We start from the raw sequence: 26,787 nt of genomic DNA, 5'->3' as shown, positions 1-26,787 counted from the left end.
CCAGATTCACAGCAATGTGGTTAAATCTTGTAATGCCCTCTGAAATGGGCGATCAGGGATGGGCAATAAATGCTGGCCCAGGCAGTGATGCCCACATCTCATAAATACATTTTTTGAAAAATGAATTCATTGATCCTCCTCAAACTCAAGATTTAAGAATGTGACAGAATATGCAGACATTTTAAGACCGTATTTTGTCTCTTCATTGTAACACTTTCTCCAAATGTCAATAAAATGCTTGATCTAGATATTCTGAGCGAAGTAAAATGTGGGATCCATGGAATCCACAATCTAAGAAAATGTTGCAATAACTGAGTTGGTAAGCAAAATGAGTTGCCTGTGTGGGAGGTAAACTGATGTATGCATTGGATTTCTGCACATGCGCAAACCAGTGCGCACATGCAGATGGGTATTGGCTGGCCATACTGCATTGTCAGGACAGTGTTTGTAACTGCTGAGTTGAGTTTATTGTTTTGCAAGAAAGATATTAGTACAGCCTAACTTTGTTTTCACAAAAACCGAATGAGTTTGTGGGTAATTCCGCAGAAGTCCTTGTCAATGTCCTAAATAAAGTGCAATGGAATTCCTTTTCATGTGGTGAATTCTTCTGTTTTCACAATGGTATAAAATGAGCACATTGAACACTTGGGAAGCAAATTACATTATATTTTAAGCAGTTTTCCACACTGCAGCACAAAGGTGATGTAATTCCTGTTTAGTTTGTCTCTTTCCTCCCAACAAAGAGCTTGTGGCATTCTTAACCTTTGAAACTAATTTCAGATTAATTAGGTAGATTTCTGAGAAGTTGATTTTGAAGTTTATTTGCATCAACTGAAAATATTAATAATGAAGCCAGATAGTCATCAATATGGCAATCCATTGCCTAACCTTGAGGATATATTCAGGAGGTGAAAGTCTGCAGCTGAACATTGCTTGCTCTCGCAGGGCTTCATGTTCAGCATTGGTAGAAATGATTTTTTGTCATATAGGACACTGGACTCTATTTAAAATAGAAATAATGAACATAGGTATTTGTGTTTTCAAAGTTCCTTCTTGATGTTTTTTTTTTAAATATTTTTTATTCTCCTTTTTCACATTTTCTCCCACATTTACACCCACCAACAACAAACAATAATCAGTAACAAATATGTCAATCCCCAAATCAATAACAACGATCCCATCCTCTCACCAAACCCCAAACATTAGCCTGCATATTAACATAAACGAATGACAAAAAGGAATCCGGAATCACCCATAGTCACCATCAACACACGCCGCCCCCCCCCCTCCCCCCAACTAATGTTCAATGTTATCCAGTTCTTGGAAGTGCATGATGAATAATGTCCATGAATTGTAGAACCCCTCCATCCTTCCCCTCAGTTCAAACTTAACCTTCTCAAGAGTCAAGAATTCCAACAAGTCCCCCCGCCATGCCAGGGCACAGGGTGGAGAGGCTGCTCTCCATCCCATCAGGATCCGCCTTCAGGCGATCAACGAGGCGAAGGCTACAATATCTGCCTCCGCACCTGTTTCCAACCCTGGCTGGTCCGACACCCCCGAATATGGCCACTGGGGGCCTGGGTCCAGTTTCAAGTGCACCACTTTAGAAATTACCCTAAAAACCTCCTTCCAGTAATATTCTAGCTTTGGACAGGACCAGAACATATGAGCGTGATTAGCGGGGCCTCCCCCGCAACGTTCACAAACATCTTCTACTCCTTCAAAGGATCGGCTCATCCTCTCCCTCGTGAGGTGTGCTCTGTATACCACCTTCAGCTGTATCAGCCCCAACCGCGCGCACAAGGTGGAGGCATTCACTCTCTGGAGCACCTCACACCAGAATCCCTCCTCCATATCCTCTCCCAACTCTTAATAGAACATAGAATAGTACAGCACAGAACAGGCCCCTCGGCCCTCGATGTTGTGCCGAGCTTTGTCCGAAACCAAGATCAAGCTCTCCCACTCCGTCATTCAGGTGTGCTCCATGTGCCTATTCAATAACCGCTTGAAATTTCCTAAAGTGTCCAACTCCACTATCACAGCAGGCAGTCCATTCCACACCCTAACCACTCTGAGTAAAGAACCTACCTCGGACATCCCTCCTATATCTCCCACCCCGAACCTTATAGTTATGCCCCCTTGTAACAGCTACATCCACCTGAGGAAATGGTCTCTGAACGTCCACTCTATCTATCCCCCTCATCATCGTATAAACCTCTATTAAGTCGCCTCTCATCCTCCTTCGCTCCAATGAGAAAAGCCCTAGCTCCCTCAACCTTTCTTCATAAGACCTACCCTCCAATCCAGGCAGCATCCTGGTAAATCTTCTTTGCACCCTTTCCAATGCTTCCACACCCTTCCTATAATGATGTGACCAGAACTGCACACAATACTCCAAATATGGTCTCACCAGGGTCCTGTACAGTTGCAGCATAACCCCATGGCTCTTAACCCCAAGCCCCCTGTTAATAAACACTAACACACGATAGGCCTTCTTCACAGCTCTATCCACTTGAGTGGCAACCTTCAGAGGTCTGTGGACATGAACCCCAAGATCTCTGTTCCTCCACATTCCTCAGGACCCTGCCGTTGAACCTGTAATCCACATTCAAATTTGTCCCACCAAAATGAATCACCTCGCACTTATCAAGGTTAAACTCCATCTGCCATTTTACGGCCCAGCTCTGCATCCTATCAATGTCTCTTTGCAGCCTACAACACCCCTCCACCTCATCCACTACTCCACCAATCTTGGTGTCATCAGCAGATTTACTGACCTACCCTTCAGCCCCCTCCAAGTCATTTATAAAAATCACAAATAGCAGAGGACCCAGCACTGATCCCTGTGGTACACCGCTGGTAACTGGTCTCCAGTCTGAAAAGTTTCCACCCACCACCACCCTCTGTCTTCTGTGATAGCCAGTTACTTATCCAATTGGCCAAATTTCCCTCTATCCCACACCTCCTTACTTTCTTCATGAGCCGACCATGGGGAACCTTATCAAACGCCTTACTGAAATCCATGTATACGACATCAACTGCTCTACCTTCATCTACACACTTAGTTACCTCCTCAAAGAATTCAATCAAATTTGTGAGGCAAGACCTACCCTTCACAAATCCATCTTGACTATCCCGGATTAAACTGCATCTTTCCAGATGGTCATTAATCCTATCCCTCAGGACCCTTTACATTAATTTACCGACCACCGAAGTAAGACTAACTGGCCTATAATTACTAGGGTCATTCCTATTCCCTTTCTTGAACAGAGGAACAACATTCGCCCATCTCCAGTCCTCTGGCACTATCCCTGTGGACAGTGAGGATCCAAAGATCAAAGCCAGCGGCTCTGCAATCTCATCCCTTGCCTCCCAAAGAATCCTAGGGTATATCCCATCTGGTCCAGGGAACTTGTCGACCCTCAGGTTTTTCAAAATTGCTAATACGCCTTCCCTCAGGACATCTACGTCCGCCGGCCTACCAGCCTGTATCACACTCATCCTCAAAACCGTAGCCCCTCTCCTCGGTGAACACTGAAGAGACGTATTCATTCAACGCATCTCCTATCTCTTCTTACTCCATGCACAAGTTCCCACTACTGTCCTTGACCGACCCTAACCTCACCTTGGTCATTCTTTTATTTCTCACATAAGAGTAAAAAGCCTTGGGGTTTTCCTTGATCTGACCCGCCAAGGACTTCTCATGCCCCCTCCTAGCTCTCGTAAGCCCTTTTTGTTTAGCTCTTTCCTTGCTACCCTGTAACCCTCAAGCGACCCAACTGAACCTTATTTTCTCATCCTTACATGCGCTTCCTTTTTCCTCTTGACAAGACATTCAACCTCTTTTGTGAACCATGGTTCCCTCACACGGCCATTTCCTCCCTGCCTGACAGGGACATACCTATCAAGGACACGCAGTATTTGTTCCTTGAACAAGCTCCACTTTTCATTTGTGCCTTTCCCTGACAGTTTCTGTTCCCATCTTATGCTCCCTAATTGTTGCCTAATCGCATCATAATTACCCCTCCCCAATTATAAACCTTGCCCTGCCACATGGCCCTATCCCTCTCCATTACAATAATGAAAGACACCGAATTGTGGTCACTATCTCCAAAGTGCTCTCCCACAAACAAATCTAACACTTGGCCCGGTTCATTACCCAGTACCAAATCCAATGTGGCCCCACCTCTTGTCGGTCTATCCACATATTGTGTCAGGAAACCCTCCTGCACATACTGTACAAAAACTGCCCCGACCGAACTGTTCGACCTATAGAGGTTCCAATCAATATTTGGAAAGTTAAAGTCACCCATGACAACTACCCTGAGACCTCCACACCTATCCATAATCTGCTTTGCAATTTCTTCCTCCACATCTCTATTACTATTTGGGCTCCTATAGAAAACTCCTAACAACGTGACCACTCCTTTCCTATTTCTAACTTCAGCCCGTATTACCTCAGTAGGCAGCACCCCCTCGAACTGCCTTTCTGCAGCCGTTAAACTATCCTTGATTAACAATGCTACTCCTCCACCTCTTTTACCACCTTCCCTACTCTTACTGAAACATGTATACCCCGGAACTTCCAACAACCATTCCTGTTGTAACCATGTCTCCGTAATGGCCTCAACATCGTAGTCCCAAGTACCAATCCACGCTCCAAGTTCACCTTCCTTATTCCGGATGCTCCTTGCATTAAAGTAGAAACACTTCAACCCACCTTCCTGCCTGCCGGTACACTCCTGTGACTTTGATACCCTCCTCAGTACCTCACTACTCTCAACACTGGCTTCTGGACTACAGCTCATTTTCCCATCCCCCTGACAAATTAGTTTAAACCCCCCCCCCCCCGAGCGGTTCTCCAAGTCCTCGAGCTATAGCAGTTATAGCATTTATACATTTTCCAGCTCCCCAATCACAGTCCACAGTCTCTCTTCCAGCTCCGCTCCTCATGTCTGTCCCAAGCCTTCTGCCCTCACGAATGCATACCAAATCGCACCCACTTTTTGTACAGTGTCGCCTTTACTCGCCTAAACGCCACTTGTCTTTTTGCCAACTCCACCGTCAGGTCCTGGTAGATCTGAACTCCAGCACCAAATCACTGCACCTCACGCTTCTGCTTTGCCCAGCTTAACACCTTCTCCTTCATGCAGTACTTATGGAAGCAGATAATTACTGCCCATGGCGGCTCATTCACTTTAGGCTTCAGCCTTAATGACCGATGAGCTCGGTCCAGTTCGTACTGGTTCTCACCCTCCCCCATCAGCTCCGCCAACTTCTTAGCGAAGTACTCTGTTGGCCTTGGACCCTCTGCCCCTTCGGGCAAGCCCACAATTCTCAGATTGTGCCACCTCGAGCAGTTCTCCAAGTCCTCGAGCTTTGCTCAGAGTCCTCTGTTGACCTCCTTCTTGATGTTTGTGGTGATTTCCAAATGCAAGTGGGGAGTCCTGAAGTTGTGATGTTGAGGAAAACAATTCACCTGTTTTTTGTTTTTTTTTGTTTTGTTTTGTTTCGTTTTACTGCACCTCGAGTAGTCCTGTAGTCAAAATCAGTCCGCAATAGTCAACTTCCTGTCTTCAGTACTACATCGAATAAATCCCCAGCTCTCTGGTATGCATCTATCCCTCCACCTCTCCTGCAAATGTTTGTGAGTAAAACCGGACTTATTTCCAAGCCCCTGCATTCCACTATAGGAGTTTCAAAAGAAATTAGTCCATTCTGCTACTAAGGAAGGTGAAAATCTTCAGGGAGCCAATTGTCGATAGCAGTTGCACATAAAATTAACTGATTCACATTTGCTATGCTCTCGGAATCCTAGTGCGCAGGAAATTTGAATCAACTCATTTTCTGTGTAATTAACTCCCCGAAGACACTGCACTCCTACTTTCTGTCAAGTGATAAACTACCATGGGCATGTAATGATACCTCTGATTGGAGCTGCATCGCTGTCCCAGGATTACCATTACACTTATGATAATTCTCTGCCAGTTATTTTCATACTCTGACTAAAGTTTTGGACATGGTCACACACTCTCAGGCTTATCCTCCGTTTCTGGTGAGGAACCTGTGAAGAGTGAGACCGTGTGTTTGGTTTTTATTGTGAAAGTAACTGATATTGCTTTGTATTGGTATTGATATCGAACGGTGAAATTTCCTCCTTGTTTAATGTTTAGGGTGATATGTGGCATGTTACGTAGTTGATTTTTAAATCTTTGTTACTGTTGACCGTTTAATCAACAAAATATTCTCATTTTTAAAAAAAGCAGCTGTGGCATTTTATCTGAGTTATTGGAAGCAGGAACTAGATCACTGCAGATATATTCTAGATTGAATTGGTAAATTCTTGTTTCCTTGAGCCAGTTTTGAACCTTTTTCAACTGAATTCACATGTTGCAGTAGTGAAATAAACCCAAGTACCATAATCGGCTGTTTGTGTCAAGGTAGCATTTTCATTATTATAACCTTAAGCTATTGAAACAAGCATTATGTTTCTTTCTTCTTCAAACTTTTAAATCTCTCCATGGTGGGTTTTGCATTAAAATGCTTCCCAACGTGTAACTGAGTCATACGCATTTTTTTGTTTTGTTTTCTTACAAATTTAGGGTGCCCAATTCATTTTTTCCAATTAAGGGGCAATTTAGCGTGTCCAATCCACCTAACCTGCACGTCTTTGGATTGTGGGGGTGAAACCCAAGCAGACACTGGGAGAATGTGCAAACTCCACACGAACAGTGACCCAGAGCGGGATTAAACCTGGGACCTTGGCACCGTGAAACAGCAGTGCTAACCATTATGACACCATGCTGCCCTATCTTGAAAGCAACTTGATCACAATCTGGTTCCCCCTTAAGGACATGATCAGGCCTATGATGCCTTTTTCTCTCAAATAACCCCTTAACTGTTTCTCCTCTTGCTTGCACATGAGGAACGACCACTTGGGTTAGTGGAGAGCTTCCAGAACTGTGGGGCAATATCTGTTACCAATCAGCATCGTCAGGAGACCAGTGTTTAAAAAACAAATCAGAGTTCAGTTGCGGAGTAATCACTTTAATGATGCACATTTGCAGAATATACAATCAATTCTAGATATGCTCTTTATTGTATCAATTGTAATTTGAAGTCTCTTTCTTTCAACAATCAATCAATAGTATTTTCTCAGTGGTTTGTGATATTGTTGCTGTCTGTTATGGCAAACAGGATATGACAGATTCTGCTTTATAGAACTTTTTGAAATGACTACAGAGTAGCCCATTCAATTATTAAAATTAATTTCACAGGATTAGTTTGGATAGGTTTGCCTGTGCCATGAGGGTGTGAGGATACATAGTTTTAAAATGTAAAATAAATGGAGGAAGGATGCTGTACAAGAATAAACCATTGTGCATTCTGCGTGTGTGTATACCACAGTGGACATAATATTGATGTAGCAATGTAATTTAACTAAAAGCAAAGTTGTCTTGTGATGCGATCCAGAATAATTGCATCAGAAATACTGCTTAGAAAAAAAGAATGATGGTGAGGTATGCATGCATTAGTCAATGGTACAAAACGAAGGATTATATTAAAACAATTATAGGCATAGTAAAAACTCTTCGTATGCAATATGACTTAGAAATAAGTGTCCATCAACTTTATTTCCCAAATCTAGGAGATTAGCATATGTATTTGAAGTGGAACATTCTGATGCACTTGCTTGCATTAAGAAATCTCTCAGTGGGGAATAACTTCTTGAAATTTACTTTTAATTCGTTAATGTACTTGCATAGAATTTTCTAAAATGCCAATCTGTCACACTGTGTGGACAGACAGACACCACCTAAATGTAGCAAAACATGGAAAATTTGCAATTCAGCAGGTCACTGCCTATTCTGCCCGTGCGGCCAGAAAAACAGTTACCTCTCTGAATCCCACTTTGCAGCTCTTGGTTCACGCCCCTTCCAAGTCCATCTCCCAAGTATTTTTATTAATTGCGATAAGTATTTCAGCCTCTAAATTTCTGCTGAACTCCCTTCTGCCAATTATTTTAAATCTATGCCACCTGGTTATTGATCACTCTGCTAAGCAAATTGATCTTTCCTACCCATGCTATGTAGGCCCCCTCATAATTATTTATATCTCAATTAAATCTTGCTTCGGCCTCTTCTGTTTTGAAGAAATTAATCCAAGTCTATTCAATCCTCCCGCAAGGCAAAAGTTGTCTAGTCTCCCTGGTTGTCTAGTCTCCCTGGCAACATACTTGTAAATCACCTCTTCCGTCCTCCTTAGATTTAGTCTAAATATATGCCACAAAAAACTAGGGACTGAGTACTGAACCCTGCAGAACCCCACTTGAAATATCCTTCCAATCACACCAATCCCATTGACCATTAATTATCCTTCACTTCCTGTCAGTGGGCCTATTTTGGATCCAACTTGTCACTTTTCTTGGATCCCAGGGGCTTTAACTATTGTAGTCAAACTGTCATGGAGAATCTTTTCAGAAGCCTTGTAAAAATCCATGTAGATTAAATTCAATGTACTACACCCACTGACCCTTCTTGTTAGTTTCTCAAAAAGTTAAATTAAATCACAGACATGACCTGAACAAATCCATGCTGTCTGTCTTTGATTCATCCATGTCTTTCTAAATGACATTTAATATTGTCCCTCAGAACCTTCTAATTTGTCCACCATCATTTTTCAACCCTCTGGCTACAGGCATGATGCCGGAGTACTGCTGACGTTGTACCATTGTTTAGAAAAGAGAGGAAGTGATAGATAAGTAATTTCAGGCCGGTCTACCTAACCTCCATGTTGGCCTCTACCCCAATCCTCTGCTTCTCTGGCTCCCCACTCCTCAGTCCCACTGCCAACGTAAGAAGCAATTGAGGGAAGAACTGAGCAGCTCGCCACCACCTTCTCAAAGGCAATTGAGCTGGGCAAAGCCCTCATCCCTTGAATGATTTATTTTTTAAATTGCTTTTTAACCAATCTCTCGACATGTCTTGCCATTATCAATGGCTTATGCACATCTATGGCCAGGTCCCTCAACTCCTGCATTCCCTTTAGAGTTGTACCTTTTATTTTATATTGTCTCTCGATGTTTTTCCTGCTAAAATGAATCACTTTACGTTTCTTTACATTGAACTGCATCTGTCCACCCATTCAATCAACTTGCCTATGTCCTACATTTTCATCCTCACATCACTCATCATTCCCAAACTTTGAAATTGTGCCCTGTACACCAAGGCTTGGGTCATTTAACATATATTAGGAATAGCAAGAATCTCAACACGAGGGAGCTCAACTACAAACCTTCCTCCAGCATAAAAAATCTTCCATTAACCACTACTCTTGTTTCCTGTCACTTCGCCAATTCCATGTCTATATTGCTGCTGTTCCTATCTACACCTGTCACTAATTCCAATTAAGCAACCAATACAGTTTAAATGCCAACAAAACAGTTTCTTGTGCAGACATTTTTGGAAACAACCTTAAAATCCTTCTGTATTGTCAGACTCTTCTGCTTAACCTGCTCAACCTAACAGCATTTGGCAAAACAGCAAAATACAGGCAGACCTAACTCCTTCCATTACTTATATTATCTGTATCCCACTAAGATGTCCCATCACCTGCTTAGCTAGAAGTAAATATAATCCCTCATAAATTATCTATTCTCCCAGGGAATCTCCTGCAATCAGAGCAATGTCCCATGAGCCATCTCTCTAAACAAGAAAATGGTTAAAATCAATCATTACCTCCCCTTTTACAACTCCTTAATTATAGCTTTTGTGGACACACTGCCTGTATGTATTTTAAACCAGGGTTTTTAATAACATTGCCACAAATATATATATATATATTATATATATATATATCAATTTCTACATTCATTATAGCCCTCATTAGCCCTCTGTTACCTCTTCAAAAATCTTCAAGTTCATAAACATGATTTTTCCCTTAAGAAATCCATGCTGGCTTTCCTGAATTACCCACATTTGTCCATGTGACTGTTACCTTTGTCCCAAATTATTGTTTCTAAAATGGCCTGAGATAACATGTCTGCAAATTGCATGCGGGCTGGTGGCAGAAGATTGTGGGTCTGCCAACCTCTGGTCCCGCCTCCATGGCTGGTCCAGCCCTTGCTCCCTGTTTATGAAGCACTCTGTTCAGTATTTATTCATTGCCAACCTCTTTCTCACCTTGGGACACTCTGAACATGTCTGAAGTGATTATCTGTTTTGTCGCGCATTGATGAATGCAATTTGAGGATTTTTCTTCAGTGCTGATGGAGGTTCAACACCCATTCATTTCATTATTGCCATAGTGTCCTGCAGTGCCTTGCCTATTGGAAAAAGTACCGCATTCCAGTATAAAATTTGTGTAAATTTGGTTTTGTTTCAGAGTTGTGTAGTCTTTCTGACCTCTTGTCCGTATTCATTTAGTCAATTGGTTCAAGAGCTCTAGGCCTATACTTCTCCATAATTACTAACACCACTGCTCATCTAATGGGAAATCTCTATTTCAAGGCTAGTGAATAATCTTAATCTTTCTTGTTCCATGCCTCCAAATTACCCCACTAAGTGGTCCAACCTGGAACTGAACAAATCTTGAGTTATGTGCACTGTTGAAGCAATTTTGTGAGGTAAACTATTCAAAGGATTCAGAACAATAACTATTTGGCAAGTGCTAACAGTTAGAATTCTGATCAGAGTATAGAATTCTTTTTGATTAATTACTAAGTAATAACTCAGAAATAGATTGTTTGGATACCTTTCAATCTAAATAATGATCACCTTAAAAGTCAGTGCTTTCTTTTATTCAAGCCAGCCTTGTTGCTGATCCACTCAAGTGGGACATTTTTTCTCTTGGATGAAACAGTAACTACAGTGTGTACAATTTCCTTGTACTCAAATGTTACCAACATTGCTGGGTTATATATTTTAAATCAGTATATAAAATATATACACAGATGTACGATATATTTGTAAAACTGATCATTGCTTTCTGTATTTATAACTTGGTTTCAAACAAGATTACTACTAGGCTCATTTAGTGCACTGACACCAGTTAATTATAGAAAAACAATTGCACTTGAGCCAATACACTTATTCCAGGAGGTTTTATTGTTATACGATGCTCCTAATTCATCTGGTCAAATTGCTTCTGCCATTAAAGATGAACTAGTGGTCACCTGTAGTTAACCCTGGTGCAGTATAGTTAGAAATCTCTCTGGATACAGCCCCGGTTTAGAAAATCCAAATCTGTAATTATATACTGGTGAATGTTCTGCAGACTTCAAATGATCGGTTCAAAGATTTCCCATAATTATCATTGTGCTTTAATAAATTCTAGTGGCAACGCTGCTTAAATTACTTGTCATCCTGTTTTTAGGCGTTATTCCTCAATGGGATTTAAGTTTTGAATGTGTGATTTTGTTACGCTATTACTGAAAGTGTTTGGAAACAAAGTATACAGCAAATTAAAGTATTATTGCTGAGCCAAGCTTTGGTCCAAGTAATTGCCAGTTTGTGATTATAGGGAAATTATTGGCAGTTAAATATTACGTTAAACTGCTGTTTGTGGAAGGAATAGTGTCATTCGGTGTGTGAGAAAATGCAAATGTTGATATACTTGGAATTTCAAATAGCTTCTTCCTTTGATACCTGTCCTACTGTTGATTGCCTTTTGAATTTGTTTGGATTTTCGGCTCAGCCACAAGTGTGGATTTAAGTGGCTTATGGTTCAGTAGCAACATAGTATTAACTGGCAATATAAAAGAAAAAAAGAGGTGCAAGTAGTAACCATTTTTCAAAGTGTTTTATTTCCGAAGACAATAGTGAACTCATGCATTCATTGACTTAACTCCTTACTGAAACAGAATGCACAAAGCAGTGGTTTTAAAAGTATGCTTTACATTTTAGAGGCTATACTTTAATCCCAGACTCTTTGTTTCATTCGTCATTCCCTTCTCTTCCCTCCCCTCCCCCTTCTAACAACATAAAAGTTGAGAACACTCAGCACCACATAGTCTGTTTCCATTTGGAGGAAAGGATAGTCATGGGTGTTTGGTACTCTATAACTATTGTCAGCACCATTCTTAATTGTTTAATGGAAGCCAAATGCTGCATACTTTTGCCCCTCTTCTCCAAAGAAGCTCTCTGCCATAGCAAGATGCTTTATCATTTTATTGACATGCCTGAGAATTGACGCAACCTGCTGTCGGGCAGCCCTACGACTTCAGTTCTCAATATGGTTAAGAGATAAGTCATGCTACAATTGAACTGGCAGACCATGAAATCTAGGCTGTTTCAGGATTTTGGGTTATATTATGAACTTCCAAGAAAGCATCTTCATTGCTTAAGCTTTCATTTTCTGTCATATTTGCAGATTTTATTTTTTTATGAATTGAACTTGGTTTAAGGCAATAAATGTCTGCTCAGAAAATGAGCAATTTTTACATTTAAATGTTTTTCACGCTAAATATCTGCCGTGTTTTCTCCTCATCCATCTTCTCCGAAATCTACTGACTGCATTCTCTTTCTATGGTTGCTGAACATGTTCCAAAACTTTACGAACTGACAATTTCAGTAGGCAATTTGATTTGCATGGGGCTTCATAATTTAGTCTGATCCTGTGCATGTGCACATGTTTCCAGCAGGAGCTTCTGGGTGATTCGAGTTGTCCTATCATCTCTCCACTCAGGATGGTGATTAAACCTGAACGTTTCCTGGTGTGAATAGCTACTCTCTGGGTGAACTCCTTGAGTGACAGAAGAGGCTCAAACTTTTCATTTTATATGCAACTTTGCAAATAATGATTTGCTCTTACTGTTAGCTTATACAGAACAACACATAGAATTAGGATGCAGAAGCAAGCTATTTGGCTCCGTCAATTTGTAATAGATTTTCCTCTCCAGTATGAATCATATTTACCCACCCTGATCCCATATTTATTCAACTATCTTTTTAGTTATATCCTTACAATATCAGGTGCTATCTTCCTGTGATGCTATACCCCAAATGTCTCTGCTATTCCACAGCACTGGGCCATCTTCATTTCAGAGTGAAGTGACTGACTACTTTTTTTCAACCAAAATGCAGTGTCTCACACTTGGCATTGAATTCCATCTGCCACCTTTTAGCACATTTCAACATCATCAATTTCCCTTTGCCGTTTCATTGGTCTTCTAAAGCAGGGGTTTTCAAACTCGGGGTCACAACCCACAGGTCGGCCGTGGTCGGGTTTCGGGTGGGGCGAGGCACTCAATCGCGGCGTTCCTCATCGCGGAAGGAACAACTGCGGCCAGCTGGCCGGCTTTTAAAGATACCGGCTGCAATGGACTTCGGTCTTCCCGCACATGCATGCCGGATCAAGCAGTGCGGAGGCCTGGAGTCCAGTGGGGTGGATTGTCTCCTCCTGACATCAGTGCGCTGTCCAGGGCCAGTTTTGTCTCAGCGAACAAAGGAGCCCTCCCATTGGAAGCAGGGGCAGGGGGCAGGTTGTGCTCCCCATACGCTAAGATCACGTGTTCTATCTCTTACTTTAGTTTCAACATTTTCTCTCAATCGCCTCTACAGCTGTGATACAAATCATAGAGATACACAGCGAATAGAAGTTGCCATAGAATTGAACTATGTGGAACACCACTACCCACCCAACTACTGTTTTCTCCCTTCTAACCAGTTTTTAATGCACTTTCTACCTCCTACTAATTCCACATCTCTTAACCTGCCCTAGTTAAATCTCCACTATCTTGTCAGAGGGTTCCTAAAATCTATGTATATTCATGGCATTTCCCCAATCTCCATATCTGTTACACTCTCAAAGGAGATTTGTCATGCACAATCCATGATGGTTTCTAACTATTTCTCTCTACATGGATACTTAATAATTTCATCCTTAATTAAAGGCTAACATACTTACCACAGATGTTAAGATGACTGGCTTGTAATTACCTACAGGATCTCTGAAGGACTGCATGCACACTGATGCATGATGCCCAAGGAAAATTTCAACGTGTCGAGATGTTCATTTGTAATTTGTTTGTATCAAGATTTTTATACCATGCCGAAGTACAAATACTCATGGGATATAAAGACAAATTGAGATTGTGAAGGGTTTTTATGGATACGCAGCCAACGATGGGCAATATTTTGTGGCATGGAACCCTGACCATTTTACCTCCTTGTTTGGTACTTGCCATTCTAGATTTCCCACCTTTGGCACTGTGTGAAATCTTGTATTTACTGGCTTGATATTTCAGATAAAGGATACAACTCTTTAGGGGGTGCAGGAGCAGAGAGAGGGCCCTGGATGTATATGTGCAGAAGTCATTGAAGGTGGCAGGACCTCCAGAGTACAAATATACCTAACTAACTCTGGTCACCAGGCTTTCTATGGCAAACAGTTCAAGAAAAAGTAATATTAGGTCTTCTAGTTGAAAGACAACAATTTCACCACAAGAGCTTCAGGCCTTCTCCACTTAATTCCCTTCAGAGTTCCAGTGGAATAGTTTAAATCCAAAATAATATCCATTAGGCTATAATAATCAGCATAAGTCTTTCAACATACTTGTATTTGTCAAGTGTACCTATGAACATGTCAGACAGGAAAAGACAGCTGGTCCATCCAACTTGTCTAACAATTTTGATTCCTTCTCCATAACAGTGGATCCTTCCTGCCCACCCCGGTGCCATGTAATCTAGAAGAGGTGAAAAAAAAATTAAAAGCTAGACCAATTAGGAAAAGAAAATTTGGCAAATTCCTCTGACTCTTGTTTAGGCAATCAAACTGGATACAAAGCCTCTGCGCTCAGATGCACAACAGGTCGGTGTTCACCTCACAAACTGGCAACCTGTTCCACAGGCATGCTATTCTGTGGGAAACAACGAAATGTCTAATGTGCAGCCTCATTCAGCCCTATATAACATAGCCACGAGTCTCTCATCTCCTGTCTGTTTGCATGCAGGATGGCTACCACATTCACCAGTAGATGAATGAACAGCTAATTATTTTTGCCATTGGTTGAAGGAGTGATTTGGCCTAGAGCACCAGCAGGGTGCCTTGCTCTTTTTTGAAATAGTGGGAGCTTGAACACCCACTTTAACAATCGTACTGGAAGTGGTTTAATGTCTTAGCTGACGAATTGCATCTCCAACAGTGCCCAAGTATGTCATTAGGATGTTAGCCCATATTGTATGTTAGATTGTTTAGCTTACGTTTCTTAAAGATGGCCCGCATTTATTCAGGAATTGAGGTGTTGTTCATAGAAATTGTTGACGTTGATGGAAAATGCAGCCATTATTATACTCTGCTAAGGATTTTCAAAAAATCTTGGTAGGGTGCTACTGAGATAAAATATGCTGAACAGAGGACAAGGCATGGGAAGGTAAGTTCTATTTTCCATTGGCTTACCAGTGGCAGACGGTAGCGCATACAAGGTGCAGTCGAAAATGTGAGTAACGCTTAAGAGGCCACAGGTTTGCCGTTCACTGCTGCTCTCCTGGAACCCATGAGTCAAAATAAAAGTGCCTCATCAAATTCCCTGTCTATTACTGGGTTCAGCAAATCTGGAAACCAAGTGGACATTTGAAGCAGACTGCGAGCACCTGTCCAGTTCAAATTTGATAATTTAATTTCTCAAGTGGCTTCCAGCATTCCGCACTTTAAGCTTTGGGAAGCCATTTTGTATGATTCTTGTTTTGATTCAAATCTGTCAACAACTTCAAGTTGCAGAGTTAATTTAGATTGTGTCTCAACTATTTGCACCTAATAGCTTTAAAATTAATGCGTGAAAAAGAGTCCCAATATAACCTGCTTTTGGTTCAGTCTTGCTAGTCCTTGGTTAGCTCAGTTGGCTGGTTTGTGATGCAGAGCGATGCCAACAGTGCGGATTCAATTCCTATACCAGCTGAGATGAAGGCCCTTCTCAATCTTGCCCCTCGCCTGAGGTGTGGTGACCCTCAGGTTAAATCGCCACAGTCAACTCTCTCTCAAAGGGGATAGCAGCCTATTGTTTTCTGAGGTCTATGGCAACTTTCCATTTTTTTCACTATAAATTTTCTGCGTGTTGCTTTTCTTCAGAATACAAGTCATGATGGTACTTAAAAATCGCACAATTACACCAGTACTTTTTTTAAAAACTGTGTATAATACCATTTATTGCTTGTGTTTTGTAGCTACTTGACCTGTTTATGGTGTGGGACTGGTCGACGTATCTAGCTGATTATGGGCAGGCCACATCCAAGTATCTGAGAGTGAATCCCAGCACCGCTCTGATCCTTCTTGAGAAGTAAGCAGTCATAAACAGTTTTATGCTTCTTTTACATGTGTGTGTTAAACATGGTTATCACAAATCTTGGGCAATATTGAACAAGGTGATTCTTGGTTTATATTATTTTAAATGACTTGTATTCTGGAAAAAAGCATTAATTTGTTTATTTCGTTTGTTTATTTTTCCATTTTGTCTTGTCATTTATAAAATCAGGAAGTCATATTATTCATATTTGTGTGGAACTTTAGTAAAATTACACTTTGCAAATTCTAGTACATTAACATTTTCAACAGTTCTTTCTAATTGCTTTGAAATAGCTTTTAACTTTCTCTCATTATTCATTATCTCATCATTCCTCTTTTGCTAAATTGTGGCAATGCAGAATCTACAGAGGGTAAGTAGTTTGCATATTCTAGGTAGTGCCGCTTATTCATTGTTGCGAATTGAGGCTGTTCTGCTCCATGGGGAATTGCATTTTATGTTTTAGGAATTACTTTCATGATTAATGTGTGCATATTTAACATCATAGATTTATCTAAGCCATTGACATAAAGTATTTGTGACATGCTTGATTATACACTGCTTTGATTTTTGAATTCCTAAGCCTCTTTTGAGAAAGCAGCTCGCTTACAAAGCAGTTAACATCCAAACTCAATGACATTAAAAGCCATCCTTTTGAGCAGTCTAATGAGATTTTATTTTCTTGTAATCGGAGCAAGTTTCTTGTTAAGGCAGAAATTAACTTTGATTGTTGCAGTGATGTTTTTAAGCTTTTGATGCTGTGTTTTGGGAATGTTGTTTTCACTGACTTCAAAGCCAATGAATAAGTAATCATCTTATCCACCTTTGTGTGCATGACTTCATAGAATTATAGAATATATCCATCAATAGCAATTGGGAGTGAATAAATACATAATTTGACTACAGTTGGGAAAGGAAAACTGGAAAAACACAAACATCTGTCACACTGAGAAACAAGTTTTTAAAAAATTATTCTTTCACAGGGTGCAGGCATTGCCGGCTCCAACAGCATTTATTGCCCATCCCTAATTACTCTTGAGGAGGTGATGATGAGCCGCTTCTTGAACCACTGCAGTCCACTTCCAAAAGAATAGACTCCACTTCTTAGAATTCTGCAGAAATTTGATGCTTGTGGGCATGCTTCTGGACATGGTGCATTAAATGTGACGAGTGAACTACATCACCACATCAATTGGATTCCGTCCTCTATTTGATTCATTTAATAATCCTAAGGTTTGGGTATATGGTCCCATTGCAGACACCATCTATGTTAATTGTGCTAGGTTGTCTTTTGGAGGCAGGTTCCAAAAATTTCTTGTCTTCCATAACGTGTTAGTTGCAGTATAGCCTGCGCCTGCATACCTATATGTGATTATCAGTTTTTAAATCGGCTCAAGTGCCAGCTTGGTTGAGTTAGTAGTGCTCATACCTTTGATATAATTTAAGTTTAATTAAGGCACAGTGGTTAACAGTGCTGCCTCACAGTGCTAGGGACCCGGGTTTGATTCCGACGCTGGTTGACTGTCTGTATGTGTGGAGTTTGCACATCCTCCCTGTGTCTGTGTGGGTTTCCTTTGGGTGCTCCGGTTTCCTCCCACAGTCCAAAGATATACAGGTTAGGTGGATTGGCCATGCTAAATTGCCCTTTTGGGTCCAAAGGTTAGGTGGGATAGCAGGGGAGTTGGTCTAGGTAGGGTGTCTTTCGGAGGGTCAGTGCCGACTCGATGAATGGCCTTCTTCTGCACTGTAGGGATTCTAGAGTTTAGGTATACCCAGAGTGTTGTTACGAAGGGAGTTCCAGGGTTTTGACCCAGTGCCAGTAAAGGAACGGTGTTTATTTATTTATTTTTTATTATTCATTTATTTCAATTTTAGAGTACCCAATTCATTTTTCCAATTAAGGGGCAATTTAGCGTGGCCAATCCACCTACCCTACACCTCTTTTGGGTTGTGGGGGTGAAATCCACACAGACACGGGGAGAATGTGCAAACTCCACATGGACAGTGACCCAGTGCTGGGATCGAACCTGGGACCTCAGCTCCGCGAGGCTGCAGTGCAACCCACTGCACCACCAGGAACGGCGTTTATAGTTCCAAGTTATGATGGCCTTCCCATGTATCTGCTGCCCATGTCCTTCTCGGTGGTTGAGGTCACGGCTTTGGATGGTACTGTCAAAGGAGTCTTAATTAATTGCTGCAGTCGGCTTCTCGATGGTATGCACTGCTGCCACTGTGCACTGGTGGCGGAGAGATAAATGTTTCAGGTGCTGAATGGAGAGGTAATCAAATGGGCTGCTTTTCCCAGGTGTCAATTGTTGGAGCTGCACTCATCCACGCAAGTGGAGAGTATTCCTTTTATTTAAATAAATTTTAGAGTTCCCTAATTTTTATTTTTTTTCAATTAAGGGGCAGTTCAGCGAGGCCACTTTACTTACCCTGCACATCTTTGGGTTGTGGGGGTGAGACCCACGTAGACACTGGGAGAATGTGCAAACTCTACACTGGCAATGACCCAGGTCTGGGATTGAACCCAGGTCCTCGGCACCATGAGGCAGCAATGCTAAACACTGCACCACCGTGCCGCCCAAGTGGAGAGTATTCCTGACTTGAGCTTTGTATATGATGGACTGTCTTTGAGGAGGTGAGCCGCTCGCCACAGAATTTCCGGCCTTTAACCGAGCTCTGTTCATAGTAAAAGAAAGAAAATACTTCACAGCCAATTAAATATTTTTGAAATGCCATTAATGGTGTAAGTGGGTAAAGTTCCATAGGGTTCCATAAACCACGTTGAAATTGATGACCAGATGATCTGTTTTTCGTGATTCGGGTGATGGGATAAATATTGACCAGGTCTGCAAGAAACTCCCCTTCTTGACTTTGAATAGTGTCCTGGGAAATTTTACCCTCGTATGGTTGAAGATGCCATCTCCAAAAGTGCAGCGTACCTGCAGTGCCACTTTGAGTATCAACATGAGTTATGTCCACAACTGTGGTTTTGGATGCCTCTAGGCTTTTTTTTTTTTTAAAAACAAATACAGTACAAACAGCCTCCTTAACAATGGCAGCATCCCCGTATCTGCATGGGTTACACCACCACAATCCAAAGATGTGCAGGTTAGGTGGATTGGCCACACTAAATTACCCCTTAATTGGAAAAAAATAATTGCCTACTCCAAATTTATTTTTTTTAAAAACAATGGCACCCATCAGGACATGAGGTTACATGAAGGGAGTTGATGTGTGCTGTGCAATAACGGACGGCGATGACACAAAATGACTGTAAAGCAGAAATCACAACTTGAAATCAGCCCTCAAACAAAAACAGCTTTAAAACAAAATAACCTAAAGTGGGGCAACTTAAAATGCAGACTTGCTGTACTTCATTTTATACAATTTTTATTCCAGTCATTACAAGTTTGCATTTCACTTCATTTCTCCTCCATATATTGTAACGCATATTTCATGATTTTTCTTAAATGTTAGAAACCATTAAGTAACATTGGAAGCCTAGATTTTGCAGCCCTAAAGAACTGAGAAAGGAGGAGATACTTCAGCCCTCCCAGCGCTGCAGCTTAAAATCCCAAGTGTCAGAATGTTACCAGTTCATTTGGCTTATGTTTCCTACTATGAATGGAACAATTTAGATATTCCAACTTTTCAGAAACCCAGGCAGGACTCTTGATTTTTTTTCCTCCTCCCACTCTGAACATTGGCTGCAGCCAAGTTGCTAAACAGTGAAAAACATGGCCAGACTAGATCAAATTCTTCCCCAAAATAAGCTCTTTAATTTGACTTTCTTGATTTCCTGCTGCCCTGACTCAAACTCCTTGTTAATGGCAGCAGGAATATCTTCAGTACAGTTCCCGTGGACAACTTGTTCTTCAGCTCCCTCACCCTCGCTCTAGGAACTGAATTTAATTTACTGCAATGAGTGCGAGTATTTAATTCTGAATAATTAGTGGATATCACCATGTACTCTGAAACAAAACCTTTTATTGTTCACAAAATCATGTAATCTAATTAAATAATCAAATTCTATACCCACACTTAGCGATGGTTACACTATCTGAAGACTTGTGGAAACTGAATCGGCGATTTCCTTTTTTAAATTTGTTGATTATCACCGAGGAAGTATCAAACCATAAGGAAAATATAAAATGCCTTTTTATTCAACTTTGTTTATTCATTCAGGAATAACTGACAATTTCTCCCATACATCCCTTTGCAATATTCAATTGTTTCTCAAATCATTCCAGGCTTTTTGGTTCCACTACTCCAGTATCAACAGCTTTTGCGTGAAGGATTTTCAGACATTCTAGCTTTACCTTGCATCGTTTGAGCCTGTGACATGCCTTGTCATAACTTTCAATTCATTTTGAAGTAATTTTCCAGGCCTACCTTTTCCAAGCCATTTATATAAAATAACCACTCAATTGTCTTGAAGCTTACAATTTTGTGTTTTTCCAGTCTTTACTCCTTCCTTAAATTATACACAACTGACATATGCAGTCAGCCTTGTGGGATCATCTCTGAGAGAGAGAGAGCTCTGGTTGAAGTGAACAGAACAAAGTGGGCCTTGCTGCCGTGTATTATATATGTTAATATATCCCCATCAGGCCACCTGCACACATCAGTACAGTGAATCAACGCAGTTTTTAAAACTCTCAAGTAACTAAGATTTTTTAAAGGTGGAAATTTTTGTTGTGGCTCTCCTCTGAACCTTGCGTAGTTATCATGCACCATATGATGGTTCCAAAACTGACCACAATTTTCTAAATGTGTTTTATCCAAGATCTTGTGCAAGGTGGTGCGTTTATTTATTTTTTGTTAAATAACCTTATTAACACTACCCGATACTGCATTTGCATTGGCTGCAGTTTCCCTGCACTGGTTCTGTACATGTGAATACTAAATATATGGGTGTCGTGTGGCATATTGAAGGCAAGTTATTTTCAACAAAAATTATCTAAAAGTTTTGAAACCCAATGGACAATAAAATTTAGAGTATCCAATTATTTTCTTTCCAAGGGGCAATTTAGGTGGCCTTTGCACCTCGCCTGCGCATCTTCGGCTTGTGGGGGTGAGACCCATGCAGACATTGGGATAATGTGCAAACTCCACACTGACAGTGACTCGGGGCCAGGATCAAACCCGGGTCCTCAGCACCGTGCGACAGCATTGCTAACCACTGCGTCACCATGCCGCAAATCAATTATAATAATTGTTAATAGTTCTGTGCAAATTCAGCCCACTCCAGTTCCAACGAAGAGCCCATGCCTCAATGTACATTCTATTTTTGTCCTGGTAGATGTTGACAAACCTGCTGAGTTTTTCCAGTTTCCTTTTGTTCCAGCATCTGCAGTATTTAAAAAAATTTAGAGTACCCAATTATTTTTTTCCAGTTAAGGAACAATTTAGCATGGCCAATCCACCTATCCAGCGCATTTTTTGGATTGTGGGGATGAGACCCACGCAGACACTGGGAGAATGTGCAGACTCCACACACGGTGACCCAAGCCGGGAATCGAACCTGGGACCCTGGAGCTGTGAAGCAACAGTGCTACCCACTGTGCTACCATGCTGCCCAGTTCCTACTCAACTGGGTCATCCGAAAGGAGAAATGCATTGAAGGGCACCCAATAAAATCTGATCAGCTGTGAGTGATTAAAAGTAACTGAAGAATCCCATAATGTAATTTCTGACCTTTGGCTTCAGCGAATTAAGTAAAACAAATGGAGGCTGTGCACAAAGCACCTTACCTCGTTGAATCCAGAAAACACGCCGACAGTTAACATAAGGTTGTTTTTGGCAATCACAGATGCTGGATGTTTAATTACTATTGTCATGGGAGTGTCCCTTTAAGAAAGGTTTTTGTCTTATCACATGGCTTCTGTAATGTCATTTGTGTGGGTGGAGCAATGCTGTGGTTGAGTTTTTTGGTTTTGGCTGCCGAGGACTCGGACAGAGAACAAGTTTTTTTGGCCTGCCTCTCTATCTTCATTTTAAAAGCTGTTCCAGACTGCTTGATAACTTAAGAGATAATTGTTTTCTGGAAGGAATTCAAAGCTGCTGTTTGAAAAAGGGAACAGAGTATCAATAACAGTCTTATACAAGTGAGAATGCTGTGTGTTGGGCCATGCCTTTGAAAAGGGGTTTCTGGTTTGACTTGGATTTTATTATTGAATTGGAACAGTTAAAGGGAAATTCATTAAGGGTTATACATAGATTTCTGTAGCTGTGTGGGGTCTTTATGTTTGTAATGGATAAAAGTTCTTGCTGTGTGTGTTTCTACAAATGTTAACTAAATTCTTAGAATAAAGATTAAAAGCACCTAAGAAGTCTTTTGATTAACACCTGATAGGCAGGCTCTTGTGCTCATCGTAGCCAAATTCAACAAAGCGTTGTAAGTCAGATGAACTCCATAATATACTTTGGAGTTTTTTAAACCCTGGCCCATAACACTATTTATCGGGTGGCACAGTGGTTAGCACTGTTGCTTCACAGCGCTGGGGTCCCAGGTTCGACTCCCGGCTTGGGTCACTGTCTGTGCAGAGTCTGCACGTTCTCCCAGTGTCTGCGTGGGTTTCCTCTGGGTGCTCCGGTTCCTCCCACAGTCCAAAGGTGGGCAGGTTAGGTGGATTGGCCATTCTAAATTGCCCTTAGTGCCCAGACAGGTTAGGTGGGGATCCTGGGTCATGGGGATAGGGTGGAGGTGTGGACTTAAGTTGGGTGCTCTTTCCAAGGACTGGTGCAGATTCAATGGGCTGAATGGCCTCCTGCACTAAATTCTATATGTCTACCTAAAATTTAGCCATTCTAATGTAAATGCACCTTCCCATCATTGATAGCAGTGTTTCATGTCTCAATTCCTTACCTTAAAAGAAAGAAACCAGACATCTCAAAGCACTTGACCAAGGAAGTACTCTTGAAGTATAGTCTCTGTTGTAGGAAATCTGGCAGCTACTCTGCCACATAAACTCCCACAAGCAGCAATTTGATAATCTGATATTTTTTGTGATAACAATGATTTACAGTTAAATATTGGCCAAGACTCCAGGAATAAATAACCTCATCTTCACAGTAGAGTTATGGAATCTTTTACATCCACCTGAAAGGGCCAGTGGGGCCTTGATTTAACATCTCCCCTGAAAGGCGGCACCTCTGACAGCGTAGTGCTTCCTTGGCGCTGCACTGGAGGGTGCAGAGTGGAATTTGAACCTGTGACCATGTGACCCAGGTAAGAGTGCCACCAACTGCGAGCCAGAGCTACAACAGAGGTTTCCATGTTCCAAACAACTCTCGTTGTTTGCTTGCTAAATGCCATGCAGTTTGCTATTCAACAATAAATACATTTTGATTTTATTTAGAGGACCCAATTAATTTTTTCCAATTAAGGGGCAATTTAGCATGGCCTATCCACATAACATGCACATCTTTGGGTTGTGGGGGCAAAACCCATGCAAACATCGGGAGAATGTGCAAACTCCACATGGATAGTGACCCAGAGGCGGGATCGAACCTGGGTCCTCGGTGACGTGAGGCAGCAATGCTAACCACTTCACCACCGTGCTGCCCCAACAATAAATACTAATACAAATTAGAAAGTATACAATAAGGGACCCAAACAGAGGACCCAGATAGCAAAATCATTGATCGCCCTGCCCCAATTATTCCTTGAGCCTCACTTCCCAGAAGATAATACATAACTTTGACTGCTTGTATGCAGTGTCATTATAGATTGACTGACTAGTGTGTGTATATAAAATGTGGCTTTTCAAACTGTTTCCTTCTGCATTAGAGCTCTCTAGGGTCATGCCTATCTGTTGCCCATATGAAAGTTTGTTTATTTCAAGATTGCATTGAGAGCCTTTTTGAGTTGAAATGGGTGCCACTGGCATGAATATATTAACTAGATTTAGTTGAGCACCCCTGTCAGTCCACTTGAAAAGTTGTTAATGTTTGGAAATAAATTAGGGGCTGGAATTGGGGTAGCCATAAGTTGCACTTGACTTATAAATATTACGCTATTGTTTAAGATGTTATTATAGCAGACATTCTATAGCTAACCTGAGACCCCCACAAATATTGCTTTGAGAGTGCATTCAAGAACAATTGACCATCATTTTTCTGACGTTTCCGCCTCCACCCCTTTATTGAAATGTAATTATTCATATGTTTCAGCTGGGAATGGGAATCCAATACAGTGGGGCAGAGGACTCTAACAATTTATGTACCTCCTTTAATGTAGTTAAGCTTGTTTTTTACTCTAAATTTTTTTGGGAAAGGGATAGGTGACCAAATGCTTGGTTGGAGCTGTAAGTTTTTCAGGAGCATCTCACAGAACATCTTACAAGGAAAAACTAAGTTCAGAGAGGTTTGTGGAGGAAATGTCAGAGCTTGGGGCCTGGAGAGAAGGGAATTGGGTATGCACAAGAGGCTAAAATTGGAGAAATGCACAATTCTCTCAGGCTTCTGGGGCTGATCATGTGGAACAAGACCATGGAGAATCATTTGAACACTGGTAAGAATTTTAAATTTGAGGCATTGCATGTCGATCAACAAACACTGGGATGATGAATGAGCAGGATATGGACATCAGAATTCTAGATTAGCTGAGGTCTATGGGGGTTAGAAATTGAGAGGCCTGCTTCATACTCTTAACATGATGTGACAAACCAAGTTGTACTTTCAACATCACCCTTTTTTTTGTTACAGTGAATGGTGTGCTGTTTTGTTGATAGACCTGTTAGGTAATATTGAATATGTAGCAAGTTTTAGAAGTTGTATATCACTAAAAATGTGGCTTTATTTCTTCTACAGAATGAAAGACACCAACAAAAAGAACAACATATTTTCTCAATTCAGAAAAAATGACCGTGACAAGCAGAAACTGATTGAGACAGTAGTGAAACAGCTACGCAGTTTGGTGAATGGTATGGCTCAACACACATAAGACTTGTTGGCCTGATTATTTTGTCCTATTCTTTATCATTCTTCAGCCAGCATTCGTATGCAACAGACAGTTAAAGGAAATCCCGAAAGGATAAGACTGTATCAAGTTCAGAACATACAATTCAGAATGTAAAGGATAGATGAATAAGATGAGGAGAAATGGGGAAAATGTTTTGTATGTATTTTCAAATCATGCAGAAGTTGGTGTTTTGAGATTTCCTGAATATGTGCAGTGGCCTTTACTCCACGAGACAAATATTTATCACAGCTTCCAAGGAATTAGAAAGCTAAAAATGAGAGAAAACATGCTCAATTATCAGGTATTGTCAACACGGGAAGTTAGGTTGGATGAGTTAACAATATTTCACACCGGATTTACCAGTTGCCGTTGCAACATAATTTTGTTTTAGTTTAGCAGTAACACTGTACCTGTACACTCTACCTTTGTGCAATGGATTGACGGTGACATTACTTTATAAATAATAAACAAGAAAAGACCATGATATTCCAGTCTTGCACACAAGAGTTGGCTATTGTTTCTGTTTCACTTTATTGGCCTGGTGCTTTGTATGTTTTATCTGCATTAATGTTCAGTCTAACTTGGTTTTCATTATTCACATTGTGAAAGAGATGTTCAGGATTATTTTTATCTTTATTCACATGACAAATATTACTGCACATAAATTGGTATTTCTTAGTTCTTTCTCAGGGTTGTACCATGTGAATTTTATTGGATTTTTTCCCCAGAATTATAAAAATGGACTTGAAGCACTTGCCTGTAGCAATCACATGTATTGAGATTACTTTTGATCTGCTTCAGCACATTTCTCTCTTTGATGGAGCTCACATCTTGAGTCATAGACTATTAATGATGATGATGATGATGATGAAGATGATTTTATTCTGATTGTTTCTCTGCACTCCCAATTTGAAACATAGCGTGTTGCAGTCTTCACTATCTTGCTGTATAACCTCTTTCAGTTTGTTGCCTCCTGTTTGTAAGATAGACAAAAATGAAGGAAATTAAATTCTGTAAATTGATCTATTGCAGTACTTTATTCTTACTCTGTAATAAAAGTAATCCTGAGCACTTTTTAATTGCTAACTTCTGAAGTCTCAATTTTATTGCTGATGCTTACTTGATCATAGAATTTACAGTGCAGAAGGAGGCCATTCGGCCCATCGGGTCTGCACCGGCTCTTGGAAAGAGCACCCTACCCAAGGTCAACACCTCCAGCCTATCCCCATAACCCAGTAACCCCACCCAACACTAAGGGCAATTTATCATGGCCAATCCACCTAACCTGCACACTTTGGCTGTGGGAGGAAACCGGAGCACCTGGAGGAAACCCACGCACACACTGGGATGATGTGCAGACTCCGCACAGACAGTGACCCAAGCCGGGAATCGAACCTGGGACCCTGGAGCTGTGAAGCAATTGTGCTATCCACAATGCTACCGTGCTGCCCATGGTGAGGAATTATGGGCTATTTTGGAATTATACTGTCATGGGGGTCTATTTTGTAATTATACTGCTTTGTGGGTGGTTTTGAGCACT

At 41.1% G+C, this 26,787-nt stretch overlaps 1 protein-coding gene across 7 annotated transcripts in view; it reads left to right on the top strand.

Annotated features, from left to right (window-relative positions):
- Window positions 1-26,333, top strand: part of LOC140393076 (exocyst complex component 6-like) — a 246,763-nt gene extending 220,430 nt beyond the window's left edge. For 3 of the 7 annotated variants that reach the window (XM_072479073.1, XM_072479076.1, XM_072479074.1), the window contains 3 exons: window positions 16,161-16,273; window positions 18,683-18,917; window positions 25,097-25,237. In XM_072479073.1, coding sequence (XP_072335174.1) covers window positions 16,161-16,273; window positions 18,683-18,881 — 312 coding nt within the window. In that variant the 3' untranslated portion in view covers window positions 18,882-18,917; window positions 25,097-25,237. Of the gene's footprint in view, window positions 1-16,160; window positions 16,274-18,682; window positions 18,918-25,096 lie in introns of all 7 variants that reach the window. The other 4 variants (XM_072479077.1, XM_072479078.1, XM_072479079.1 and 1 more) reach the window with 2 other exon arrangements.
- Window positions 26,334-26,787: the final 454 nt, after the last annotated feature.

The sequence above is a fragment of the Scyliorhinus torazame genome, chromosome 16, assembly GCF_047496885.1.
Source record: "Scyliorhinus torazame isolate Kashiwa2021f chromosome 16, sScyTor2.1, whole genome shotgun sequence".
NCBI classification, from domain to species: Eukaryota; Metazoa; Chordata; class Chondrichthyes; order Carcharhiniformes; family Scyliorhinidae; genus Scyliorhinus; species Scyliorhinus torazame.
Note: the sequence above shows the minus strand (reverse complement) of the source record. Positions and strands in the feature narration are given on the sequence as shown.